The 14,178-nt window shown below is 42.0% G+C and overlaps 1 protein-coding gene across 1 annotated transcript in view; it reads right to left on the bottom strand.

The window, feature by feature from the left end:
- STMN2 (stathmin 2) overlaps window positions 1-14,178 on the bottom strand; it is a 31,467-nt gene that overhangs the window by 6,403 nt on the left and 10,886 nt on the right. Inside the window, exons 2-3 of the mRNA XM_081919896.1 lie at window positions 1,978-2,073; window positions 1,560-1,732 (exon numbers count right to left, since the gene is read on the bottom strand). Of these exons, the coding sequence (XP_081776022.1) occupies window positions 1,560-1,732; window positions 1,978-2,073 (269 nt within the window). The remainder of the gene's footprint in view (window positions 1-1,559; window positions 1,733-1,977; window positions 2,074-14,178) is intronic.

Here is a 14,178-nt window from a genome sequence, read left to right on the forward strand (position 1 = left end):
ATGACAAGCTAAACTGTAGCTAATTATGACAGAGGTGGAAATGGCAGGGGAAATAAGCCATGGTTATCCTGACATCTGAAATAGTTCATGAGTATCATGACAGGGAGTTCACACACTACATTAAGCAAGTGAACAATATGTATACACAAAAAGTTGAGCTGTACACTTGTACAGTTATTCACTTGTAGTGTCTGAGTGTGCAATCTGTGTACCCAACAGTGGAGCCGTACAAATCAACAAGCGGAGAGTCTTCCAAACAACCACTTGTACTTGTGTGGAGATGGCTTGCACCTGTGCTCAGTGTAACCTGCAAGCAAGCCTGTATTCTTCAGGTGTAAACTTGATACCAATTGTACACAGGTGAGTGCTATTGATCTAAGTGGGGAGGAATGTGAATCAGAAACTAGGTACAAGATTGGGATGTGTGAAAAAGCAAGTGATCTACTGATTTCTTGAATGTGTAGGGACTGATTTTTACCTTTTCTGAATTGTATTTCCTGTATACCACTTAGAGACTATTGCAGTTAGGCGACATTTAAATTGTTTAAAGCATAGTAGTAGCAGTAAGAGCAATAGTACACACACATACACAATATTGGCTCTCCTATGTGTCTAACTTCATTTTGAAGTGTTCTTTCACACTCCTGCCTTTGGGGGACAGTGTAAGAACTCAAAAGAGCTAGGAATCCCATGGGAGTCTTGGACACAAATAGATTTACCATGACATATGTTTTCTGACGCTGTGGGCTCTGGTCTACAAAAAGTTTATGCCACAATAAATCTGCTAGTCTTAAAAGTGCCACAAGACTTTTAAGAGACCTTTGAAGACCTTATCTTAACTAGGTTACAGAAATCAAGAGGGGTTTAAGATGCCTGTTTGCAGAAATGAATGTGCCATAGTAGAAATTCATGTTAGCATCAGCTCAGGCCCCTTTTCATGCTGCAACAACTGGAAATGTTCTCATTAAACAGTCATGCTATATCAGATTATGGTCCATCTAGCTCAGTATTGCCTGGGATTTTAGGGTGGGGTCTTTTCCTAGCTCAACCTGGAAGATGCTGGGTTTTGAACCTGGGATACTTTACATGCAAAGCATGTATCACTGAGCCTTGTCCGCTCAGCATTGAATGAGTCATATGCTTGGTTATTCTTAAGTGACAGTTCCATCTGCTTTCAGACACAGACCATAGATTTATGCAAACGAAGCAGCTCATTGATTCAATGTGGAGCACTATGTGTTAAGGAAAGCAATGAAGAATTGCATCTTTCCTCACAGTTTCAATTCCCAGAGAGAGCCACAGAAGAAGAAGAAGAAGAAGAAGAAGAAGAAGAAGAAGAAGAAGAAGAAGAAGAAGAAGAAGAAGAAGAACAACAACAACAACAACAACAACAACAACAACAACAACAACAACAACATTTTTGCAATGCATAACTTGTAAGTGCTCCTGCACCATTTTTGGTGTCAATAATTACATGGATTGCAAGTAGATTAACTTGAATGGATCCCTTCTCTTCCTCCCAGTTACATGTTTTGACCGTGAAGTAAGTGGCTAGATACCTTTCTCCTCTCCTCTGCAGCTTCCAGCTTTTTCTGGATCTCTCCAAGGGACAGATCTTTCTTCTTTGGAGAGGCTAAAGTCCGTGGTGCTTCTGAGACTGGAGAAGGTGGCTTCAAGATCAGCTCAAAAGCTTGGCCAGAGGCACGCTTATTGATCTGTTTCACTTCCATGTCTGTAAAGGAAAAGTTTAAACATTTCAATCCAATATTGTGCTAGTAATCTGTGCTGATAAAAGATCAATGGCAACAGATAATGCACATGGCTTCTTGGGCTGCCACAGACATTAGAATACACACACACACACACACACACACACACACACACACACACTATATAAGGGTGGGTTAGCATCCCTTATAAAAGGCAGCCCAAGGAATCCTTTGCTAAACCAAAGAATATCCACTGAAAGTTACTTACCATCATATGTGTATATGTTCAGGTTTCGAGGTTCAGGGTAAAAACAGGAGCAGATCAAAGAAAGCATCGACAGCTCCTTCATCTTTTCCTTGTAGGCTGAAATGAAAGAGACTGTATTAATCTGTTTCACCTCTCCTGATTCCTGTCTTACAGAATGTTTAATTTAAATGGCAATTAGTGTTGCTGGTAGATCTGCAAAATGAATTGCTCAACTAAAACTTTGTAAAAAATATCTAAGAAGATGAAAGATTTCTCATAAATGGTGGCTTTTTAAAATAATTTCTTATGCATTGAAGAATCTTTGATCTCTCTCATACATAAACACACACACTCATCGTTCCAGTAGCAGTAAATATGACTAAGGCTGCAGTTTCTGCCTTTTTTCCTCATCCATCAGGGATCGTCTTTCGCTTATGGGCAGTTAAAGACTGAGAACTTCTCATTTCCAATGAGAAGTGAAAGAATAAAGTCTCCCCACGAAGTCTTGCTTCAGCCTCTCCTTCCCCAAGGCTCTCAAGTAGGTCCAGAAGTTCTAAATTCTGCCCAACATTGGGGGGGGGGACTGTCATGCGTGTGTGATGTCACACACATGATGCACAGTGTGCTGTCATGCAAACATGTGATGTGCGACATGAGGCCTAGCAAGGCCTACTGCTGCAATGAGGCTAGGTGAGGTGCACCACCATGAAGCCCAGCCCTTCAAGATGGGGGTGGGGGGTGCTCAGCCCCATCCCAAAAACTTAGGGGGGGGTCTGAAGACACCTCAGCCATATGGAGTTGGCATCTATGCACAGGTCTTTCTGATGGCTCTTATTGGCCAGTTCTCTGCTGTGGAGAGGGGAGAAAAATTGGAACATATAATGTATGCCAATCTGCATTTATGAAGCCAGGATCCAGCACCACAGTACTGAGACCTCCCCTCCAAGGTCCAGCTTATGTAAATGCAAAGAAAACTCACAAAGACAAGAGGGGAGGTCTCAGTACTTGAATAGTTGGCACTGTGGTGCTGGATCCATATGGCTGAGGTGTCTTCAGACCCCCCTAAGTGGCATTCTCATCAATCCCCTACCTCACTGCCATGTCACAAACTCCTGTCAGTGTCAAAAGAGCTCTGCAAAATGACATGGGGAGCCTAAACGCAGGTCCAAAGTCCATATTTCTTTGAATCTAGGGCTTTAAGTAAAATATAGTAAGCTGTGAGTGGCATGCAAAACATCTGAGGAATGAACTGCATAACAATGCACTTCATTTAAATAATGCTGCATGAAACATACACCGTAGATCTAAATATAAATTTTAGCTAACAAGTGAGATTGTCTTGTTTGGTTTTGAATGTATTATTAGTATTATTTCATACGGTCTGGTGGCCAAATGGCATGTGTATAGTCTGGGTTTGTGTGATTCTTTTAAAAACTAAGTAGCAGCTGAATGGGATGTAAACAATCCCATCAGAGAAATCTCAGTAGGAGGTAACTTTGGAAGAATCTCACAGCAAAACTGTACTGTGGCTACATCTGCATGTTACAAGAAACTACGGTTTATTATGGCAGTGGTGACCCTTGATTCTGCATACCCCTTCCTTTTCTCTCCATTCGAATGGCACCTAGAAGCTCAGAGACCTTTGCTTCTAAACTGCAGCTAATATGAACTATGGATTGTTGAAACAAGCCGACTTTATAATCCATTGTTTGAAGTTGGCTTGTTTCACTCACTGCAGTCCAATCTTGCTCAACTCCCTTCCCAGCAGTTGCTATTTAAAATTTTAAAAAGAATCATGCAATGTCAAGCTACATATTTAACATAGTTTGGACTTGAGATTATAAAATAGAATTGAAATGTTTTCTGTGAGGTTACAGATTAAATTTTTCCTACAGAGATGGATGTATGGACATACACTGCTATGCCTGCAGATGCCCCAGTAAAAATAAACACTGTGGATACCTGTGCACAAATTTTATCCTATCTATCATCTATCTATCATCTATGGCCTGATCAACTTTAATGTAGGGAGGGAAGAAAAGCATAATTTGCTGTGGATTCCGTGATCATAAAAGCAGAGTGAGAAGGCCCCTCTATGCTTCATTGTTTTGCTTCAAAATACTGTACATTCTCTCTCCATTTCATAAAAGACATCACCACTCAGAGCCACATGGGAGAGGTTCATTCAGAGCTTTAACTGGAACATGGGGAAGCTGTCTACTGAGCACCTGTGAGTGCGCACTCACCAATTTCATTTTTAAGGGAATTTCTTCCTTGTAATTTTTAGCCAAGTCTTTCCATGCAGATTTCTTTAAAAGGAAAACACTAGACAGCTGTCAGGCAAGGAGTAGGCAGCCTCCCAATCTTTCTGAGCTTCCTAGAAAGCCCATCTGAGGACGTCGTGGGGTTTTCAGGAAGCACAGACATCTAAGGAAGGGTACAAAGTGCAGACCACTGGAGGGATGATTTAGAGACAAAAGACAAAACGCCTTTCGGCCGCCTTATTTATGTATTTTATTTAGACATCTGTACCACTTAATTCATAAAATATATCTAAGCAGCGTACAGCAAACGAAACAGCAGCACGTTACAAAAATGCACAATAAAACCATTAATACAAATGATGAATGAATAAATATGGATATAAAAATCCTTATTTTGGCACGCTCGGCACCTCTCAGCCTCCCACCTCTCACCCAGGGCCCAAACAAACTCACAGATCACTCACAAAATCTCTCAGCCAAGAGGGTTCCTGGAACCTGCTGACACAGATACAGGCATAGCTGATTCCTTTGTGGTGAGCGGGCTCAAAGGGGAAACCATAATCTGGCTCTGCCCCACCTTGCTGTCTGCTGCTGAGCCTTTTGCTGCTTAGGCAGGCTTTCAGGATGCATTTGAGTTCCTGACCCTGAATCCAATTTCATTTTCTGCTTTGGGAGAGACGCCACAAGAGGCAGAGGCAGAGGCAGAGGCAGGAGGTTCAAATTAGATGGAGCATGAAATGCAGGCCACGCGAGGGTCGTATTTCCTTTAGTGCATCATAACTGCATTTACATTGATCCCTCGGTCATTCCATTGGCAAAAGCAGTTTCTCGAATCCTGAAGGTTAAATGATTCAGCTATGCCGTGTGCCTTTTGGGTTTGTACTAAATATGCTGCTGGTGTAAAGCCTGCATTTTTCTTTCAGTGTCAAGCCGACACAGATTTGCTGGGCAGCTTTCTTAATTTGGTTCCCTTTGTGATTCACAATGTGGAGTTTCACGCTTCTGATCAACCACAATGAATAAATGGTTATGGAAAAATTACATTAATAGAAATCCTAGAACTAGGCATTAGCCTCATATTTCCTCCCCTAGTTTTTAAAACATTGCCATGTCTACTATTTGGTTAGATTGCTTCGACTGACAGTTAAAATACAACTACTGTAAAAAATAGTAATAGGCAATGGTCACAAAGGGAAGTGATGTTAAGCACTGTGTTTCTTCTTCTTCTTTTGTTAACAACTGATGGAGTCAACATGTATGTTCTTTTATTTGTCTGCACCAGCAGTGGAAACCCTCCAGCCCTCCCACAACTGTCAATCATCCAGCATCACCTAATGTCACCTGCGCTTAGAGCATTAAGGAACATCCCACAGCTCATGTAACACGCCTGATTGCAGCTGGGGTTTGACAGTCCATTTAACACCTTGAATCTGGATGAAATTGAGGTGCTGTTTGGTTTTGGGGCCTTTCCTCCACCCATGCCCTGCTGCTTTTGGCAGGGGAATGGACTAACTTGGTTGTTCAAACCTGTACTACTATATTCTATTCTTCTTCTTCTGAGACTTGATTTCCTTCCAGTAGATGTCAGTAGACTTCCTGGTTGCTAGCGACCCTCCCTCCCACTTCTTTCAGAGACGTGATTTAAATTTTTCATTTCATTTCTTCTTTTATTGTTATTCTCCCTTTGTCTTCAGCCCTGTGTACTTTAGCCACACCCACTTCCACCTTGGGTCCTGCCACTATGGGAATTGGACTCTTGAAGGGTTGGCCTTGTTCAAATCCAGCCCTTCAGTTCCCCACCCCTGATCGACACCATGAAGTAGGCCACAATTCACCCAACAACGCAAGTAGGAGACTGGCCATGCATTTTTATACTAAGAAATCAGTTCCCATGGAGTTCAATGGGTCCTGCTTTGTTGCGGATTGCAGCCTTAGGCCTTTTGACACAACTTGCTCATGGGTGCATAATAAGTTAATAACAGTAGTGGGGTTTGAACCTTCATGTCACTGTGGCCTTCAGGGTCCCTTCCAACTCTTCTATGATTCTATTATCCAAAGGCAAGTCATTAACCCTGGGACCACATGTAATCTCAAAGAATGGTATGTGGAATTAGCACATATAGTAGACGGTGGAGTAGAGAGCTACATGGAATAGCCATTCTTCTCAAGGTTAATTTTCTGCCATATAGAAGAACAAAATCAGAGTACCGGAGACATGTGAGTAACCATTTCCCAGTAATTCAGGGGTGGATATTTCACTTCAGTTACTACTTGTCTTCCATACTTTTGACCATAGAAAACAGGGATAAAGAAGAATGTAATGACCCATCTGTACACTACATTTAAAGCAGTATCATAGTACTTTAAGAAGGGAAGAGAGATTAATTGTAAAACCACTCTGGCAGCTGTAGCTCTGTGAAGGAAATAGGGCTCTACTAACAGATTGCTGCACTCTTAACAAACTACAGTGCCTAGGATTTTTGGTGGGGAAGCCATGATTGTTTAAAGTGGTATGATACTGCCTTAAATGTATAGTGTAGATTGGGCTCCAGAGCCACGTGAGTGCTAAAAATCAACTGACTTTCACTATTATAGGTGGATTCACATAAATCTAAGATGAATTATTCAGGCTCACAACCAATCTACATGCTGCAGACTGTGCATTCTTACAGTATGCACTCCATTAGGGAAAACCACTTGCAAAATATGTATATTAGTCAAAGCTGCATCCAAAAAGGATTGAATTATTATTTTTTTAATGCTGATTGCTGCAGAAATGCAGAGAGCTGACTGAAAATAGGTAAAATGTAAAGGCCCCCTGGATGGTTAAGTCCAGTCAAAGGCGACTATGGGGTGCAGAGTTCATCTTGCTTTTCAGGCCGAGGGAGCTGTCGTTTGAGAATATGAGAATCTGGGAGAACTGAAATTGATGCTACAGGTGTCATCTGTCATACCAGTCTTAAAGCCATCTAAGTTGGTTGTCATCAATCACTGCTTTCTGTGGGAGTGAGTTCCATGGTTTAACTATGCACTGTGTGAAGATGTACTGTCCTGAAGTCAACTAGTAGTCAATCATTTCCATTAAGGTGAAGCAAGGAGCATGCCGCAGCATATAAACTCTCTTTAGGCTCCTGCCGAGTTGTTGAGCAACATGCTAATCTGCACATATCTTTGCTGCAAGGTCCATCTGCCCAAACATCCTGACTGTTTGGTTACCTCCCAGCTAGCTGGACAACCTAAACATAGCTATCATCAGGACTCCAAATACTCTTCATAGGCTAGGGGTGGGAAACTGGATCTGGCCAAGAGGCTAGACTCTTAACTCCGCCACCTCGCATGGGCCCAGTTTGACAGGTGAGTGGGGCTGCCCATCTGTCAGTGACTTGACATCACAGTGGAACCAGGTGACCAGTTTTTATTTGCTTGTGTGGTTTGAAATCAAATCGTGTGGGGAAGTGGAATGGTGCTCTGCAGGCACTGATTATCAGATGATTTGTGGTGCTGGCAAAGCCCTTTTTCAGCTGAACCACATCTTTATATGCCCCATGTCAAGCATGTGGGTGTGGCTTGGCCAAAATGGTCTTGAAGGCCAAATGGGGAGGCCTGGCTAGCCTAATTTGGTCCATGGGCCAGACAGAAGATCATCACTACTGCCAGAAATTTATCCTTGCACCATGGCTCTCTTGCACTGCCCAGCATGAATCTTCAAAACAGAAATTTGTATGTGTCCGTTGAGAAAACAATGACCAAAGAAGCCATAGTGATCAGGTGGGTGCTTAACAATGATAATTAAGGGACTGGATTTATGATGCTTATAAGGTTGCAAAAAATAAGCACAGATATATGGGCATTGTACTTTTTCTTTTGGATGCCTAAAAAACCACTGGATAGAGATCTGATTGATATGCCATTCTGTCATTTCCATGTTGACCCCTTGCCAAGCTGAATTATTTGTCCTGCACTTACAGGATTTGATCCTGAGGTATATATTAAGGTAATACTAATATTGCTTGCTTACCGATGCCAAAAGGTAATAATATCCCCGAAGGCTTGAAATTGCCATTTTACAGTATCTTCATTCCTGCAGTTCTGTTTGAACAAGCTACAGAGAATCCATTCCTAGACTCATTATTGTTATGTTCACTTCTCAAACATGAGTTAATGTGTCGGTTTTGCTGAGCGAATGCAAACACTAATGCAAAATGAAATTTTAATTGTGCCTTTTATTTTCCACCAGAGGAAAGCAAGGGCTCTTGCACTGGCTTTTGATGTGACTGAGAGTGAGTATGACTCTGCCGCCTAGCATTTGCATCCAGATAGATATCAATTTTTAAAAAGGGAGGGGGGATCAAATGTGTGCAAGCATCCTTTAAACAATGAATTTACCTACATTTCAGTCAAGCCACCTAAAGAGCAAAAAAAGCTAAAACGACTGTAATTCTGAGCTGCCCTTGCCCCGGGGGCACCAAAAGCCTGTTCAGGCATTCAATTCACTTATGCAATGAATATTGTATTTTTATAACCTGCCCTGGGACCTTATGGTGCAGGGCCAGCAAGGAATCCTGTTGGCAAATATATAATTATCTTGTAAATTGCTTTACAATGATATTGCAAATTGCTTCAAGATGCCTCATGGGAAATGATTCACAAATAAAATATATAAATAAATCATGCATTTGGCAAGCCTTCTTGCTCCCTGTGCTGGCAGATATAGCATGGTTCTTAAGTATCAGTTGCTGAAGATTGCAGGTGGGGAGGTGAGTGTTCTTCAGCTCAGCTTTTGCTTATGGGCTCTCCAATGGCATCTGGTTGGCCACTGTGAGAAGTGAGTGTTGAGCTAGATGGGTCCTTGGTCTGATCCAGCAGCAGGGTTTATCCTATGTCATGTTCTCCAGCACATGACCTTCCCTTGAAGGTCATTCTTCTGAAATCAGGCGCCTCCTCTGCCTATGGAGTTATAGGTGTGACTTGGATTCATAGTGAGATTAAAACAGGATTCTACATCATGCAGGGAATTTCCACAAGATAAAGAGCCTCCTCACTTTGGAAGAATGTCCTTCAATGCAGATGTGATGCAGCATAAGTGGGGCCGAGCTTGCAGGGCTGCCTCTCCCCTTCCTTGCATGGTTGTCCTTATGTGAGTGAAGTGAATGCTAGCAAAGGACTCAAGCTGCTTCTTAAATCAGCAAGGCAACTATGCAGCAATCAAGGATTGAAAAGCAGCAAGGTGGTGAACCTCTGATGGTGGGAATGAACAACAGGGGAAGGATATTGAGTTGATGGCCTTTATTTTCATAATCTCCTGAGGCATTCTGGCTGCAAATTTCTGGAAACCAGAATACTGGACTAGGCACTCTTCTTAGGCTATTTTGAGAATACTGGAAACAAACTGTTGTTCATTATCCATTTCTAAATGTCAGGATGAAAGCTGTCCAAGAGATGGGAGAAGATAGTTGATACTTGTAGTCCCAGACATCAGGCAAGCTCTTTATGCAACATCCAAGTCTACAACAACACAAGGGAGCACAGAGGAGCCTTGTTTGGTGGCTGCTCTACAAGTCTGGAAACTGATGACAGTGGTACCTCGGGTTAAGTACTTAACCTGAAACTGTTCTTAACCTGAAGCACCACTTCAGCTAATGGGGCCTCCTGCTGCTGCCATGCCGCCGGATCACGATTTCTGTTCTTATTCTGAAGCAAAGTTTTTAACCTGGAGCACTATTTCTGGGTTAGCGGAGTCTGTAACCTGAAGCGTATGTAACCTGAAGCGTATGTAACCCGAGGTACCACTGTACTTTGCTTGAGAAGCTTTCACTTGGTTACATTTGTCCAGTTACCCTGTCAGCCTAATCTACATCATAGAGTTGTGACGATAGGTATCACCCTGTGCTAATTGGAAGAAGGATCCATAGTTCTCAAAGAACTTCATTCTTGTCAATGCCTTTTTTCACTCTCAGGTACCGACCGATACCTGAATTTCTTGAAGATACACGGGATAGAATTGTATGTAAAGGTGTTCGCTGCAGACTAGGCAAGTGATTTACATCTTATTAAGACTAAGGATCTCATCTGTTATTTAAACAGAGAAGCATGGGTGCTGTTCTCCTAAGGCTATGATATGTTAACTGTAGCCTGTGGTAGGCTGACTTCAAATGTGTGCTACATTTTAATCAGAAATTGGTAAATACTGTACATAGAATCGTAGAACATATACAATTACAAAACAACTGCAAGTGAATCAATTAGAAGCAAACAAATGCAATACATGAAAGCAACTGTTTGCTGAAACCCTCTTGCTGGCATATCAGCATGAATTTGCATATGTTATCTTGATGACAATCAGCATGGAATACAGCTGGCATTTTTACGCTGCAAGCTTATCTCTTTAACTGTCTCCATGGCTTTTCTCAAAGAATCCTAGGTATTGTAGTTTAGTGAAGATGCTGATAATTCCCTGTTAGAGATTCCTAGTTCCTGCTTTAGGACTACAGCCCCCAGGGTTCACTGAAGAGAGGGAAAGACTCTTAACCTGGCTTGAGGTAAAGACATCACCAGTGCCCATAATTAGGTCATCATGGTACAAATTTATCTAGAGTGTAATGTCCCCAGGGCTTCTGTTACAACATTAAAACGCAATATTAAAAAAGTTTTAAACAATTTACAACCACAAAAAATAAGATGGGTCCTAAAAATATATACCCTCAGGATTCAAAAACCAGAGAAAAGAGGTGTGTTTTCAGCATTCTCCAGAAGCTGTATAATGAAGGTGCCAGACTCAGTTCTGTGGGGAGGGAATTCCACAGCTTAGGGGCCACCACAAAGAATGCCCATTCCCAGGCCACCATCCCAAACCTCTGAGGGTGGAGGAGCTACCAAGAGGGCCCCATCTGCCAATCTCAACACCCAAGAGGGTCTTTAGAGAAGGAGGTGGTCTTTCAGATATTTGGGGCCAGAGTCTACACTGCTTGGCAGTGGATTCTCAAAGAAGCACCATCTTGCATTTGTCAGCTGTATGAATTAAAGGACTTTCTAAGAATTTGCAGAGAATGTTCATAAATACTGAACTAATTCTGAATAGAGCCAAGGTGGTAGATGTCCATTCAAAGGATCACAAAGGAATTCACAGTAGACGTTTGCCACATTTTGGAGTTAATTAATACTTCAACTTACTTTACTCTAACCCAGAGACCAGGTACCTCAGGCTGGGAGGACTAGCCTCTCTGTCTGCCCTTCCCAGCCCACACTTCTCCACGACCAGCCCTGCTGCACCTTCTGCTCAAGTGTTTTTGCATGACTGGAATGTGTCCCTGAAATCTGATAAGGCCTTTTACCTGCCTGGATGGAGGATAAAGATGTGTGCATGCATGGGTGGAAACCAGCCTATTGTGCGAAGGTAAAATTCACATTCAGTGACCTGCTTACTTTTGCCTTGGGCTCCACCTCCCCCTAGCATGTGGTACCCTCCCAGGAAGTTAGCCAAAGGAAATGCAACCTTGGCTGAAACACTTTCCACATCCTTTCTCCAGCCTGTGCCAAAACAGCTTAATAAAGCCTATGTTCTCCCGAAAAATAGTGCCCCAAGACAGAAAATATGTTGACTAAATTCTACGCAAGAGCTCCTAAATCAGGGCAACACAATTTGTGACCCATCTAGATACGCTGTTTCCCCAGAGGTATAGAAAACTTCAATTGCTCCTACAAGATTTGCAAAAGAGGTGTTATCAAGCTCCTGCTGGTATTTGATAGCTGATGGGAAATAGTAAAAATACAGTCTGCGTGCAATTTTGAGGCCAGGCAAGCTGAATGGAGCCCACCTGCCATGTAATATATGCCTGCTCGACAGTTGCTTAGCACTACCCCCACCCCAGTGTTTTTACACTCCCAAGCAGGCAGCAGAACCTGGGGGTTGATCAAATCCCTGGTGGGCTATAGGGCTGCATTTAGCTTGGAGGGAGTGATCCCAAGCTGTGTAGGCTTAATTTATCTTTTGAGAGTACTTGATGGATGACACACAATTATATTTAGTAACTTGGAACTGGTGTACAATAGTTTTAAAAACACAAGTCTATGGTTTAGTAATATGCAAGGATATCTAGCACCTGGCAGTAGTTGCTAGTTGCCATGGAATAGTTTTTGACAGTACTTAATGCTGCTGAATAGAATGCAATGAATTTAGTATTAGAGAGTTGGCAGCTTTTTCTATTTGACAGCTTCCAAAAACTAAACAACCAATAGGTACTAACAATACCAAACCACTCAAAATTCTGATGCAATATTCTCCATTCAAAATATTCCTTTGGAAATCTCATATTTTAAAATTTAAACAGTGAAAACAGGAATTTGCTGATTCATTGCGAATATAAGACTGTCTCCAAAATATGTACTGCTAACTAGTCACTCTGTCTAGTCAACATGAGATTGAACTATTACCAACAATCTTATTATATATTATTACTGGACTCAGTCCTGAGGTCTCATTTGCTCCCATGTTAAGAAGTGGTGGGAAGTTGATTTTTGTGGATTTTTTCTCTCCTGCGGCCCCTAAATATCTGTTTCAGTGGATTGGAGGAGCCCTTCTGGAACCATGTGGAAGCTGGCTGGAGGGAGATGGATGAGCCAGCCAAAATTACTTCCTTCCGCTTGTTTCAGGTGGAGTTTCCGCAAGAGGTGTAGTGGTCTGGGATCATGAGGGGTTGGTGAGTCAAAGACCCATTACTATATTTGCAGCAGGGTCCCAGCGGAGACCCTGTCTCCAATGTCCAAGAGCTGTCCATTCATCATGAAATGGGAGTTTTTTTTAAAAGCTACTGATTGGAGCCAATCAGAGTGAAAGGAGATGGGTCAGCCAGAGGATTGGCTCCTAGGGTCACTCTATAGGAGGCAAGTGGGAACAACACCAAGGAGGAGTATTTCTGTATGCCTCCAAACTAAGCATTAAGGAACATTGAAAACACAGGGTGCTTTGGTTTCAAGAGAATGGTGTGCAAATGCTATTATGTACAATGGAACTTCAAGGAAAACATGGCTAAAGTAATTCCAAAATAAGGTACTGGAGCTCCCAAATCATTTGTCCACATATGCATGCGCATATAGCGCATCTAGCTGAAAGGAAACACATGGAGATCCCAGCACTGATCTCTGAGATGCACCCCTAATTATTATTATTGTAGAATTTAAAGATTATTGTATAATCTTAAAAGGGGCATGGCTGTGAGGGTGTGTGGTTCTGAGGAGACATGGCTGTGACTTATCAAGAAGGGACCCTGCATTTTAAACTTTGCCACTACATTACTGGTCTCCACTGGATTTAGGTCCCTTCTGGAAATGGACAAAGTCTTTCTGTTCTTGGAAGGTAACTCTGGATATAACCCACAATGTTAAAAGTTAGGTGTACTTCTGATGTAAATTGATATGATGCTATAGAGATATAGTGTTGTAGAGAATGTGAATGAAGAACCAGAATTGCTTTTGTATGAAGCAAACATTTTTGGATACCTATTTTTAAATACTTCTTAAAATTAGGGCTATTTGGTTGAATGTTCAGTTGGGCTACCCACATCTTTGAGTTGCTGCTTTAGGATGTTTATTAGTCTTGCATATCTCCTGCTGCTGCTATTAACAGCCTCTATTCACCTGGTTAATTTGTTTTGGTGATTTCCTGGAGGCTTGTATGGTCTTCTATTTGTAACACAGACAATATATTTTGTGAATACCATAATAATATGAATACCAAGTCCCAGCTTGCATGTTTTGTAATTATCCTTCACATGCTCACTCATGAGAAGTGTAAAAAATTGAAAGCAGTCACTGCATTTACAAGTATGTCCTATGACCCTTACAAAAGGCCTCAGTAAATATCCCCTCAAAAATCCATAGTGCATGACATAGGGGAGGCATGCCTGTATCCTTTTGTGTTTCTGCCTCTTTTTCTGCTCTTTTAGATGTGGCAGCCATTTTG

The sequence above is a fragment of the Podarcis melisellensis genome (assembly GCF_964234715.1).
Source record: "Podarcis melisellensis genome assembly, chromosome: 7".
NCBI classification, from domain to species: domain Eukaryota; kingdom Metazoa; phylum Chordata; class Lepidosauria; order Squamata; family Lacertidae; genus Podarcis; species Podarcis melisellensis.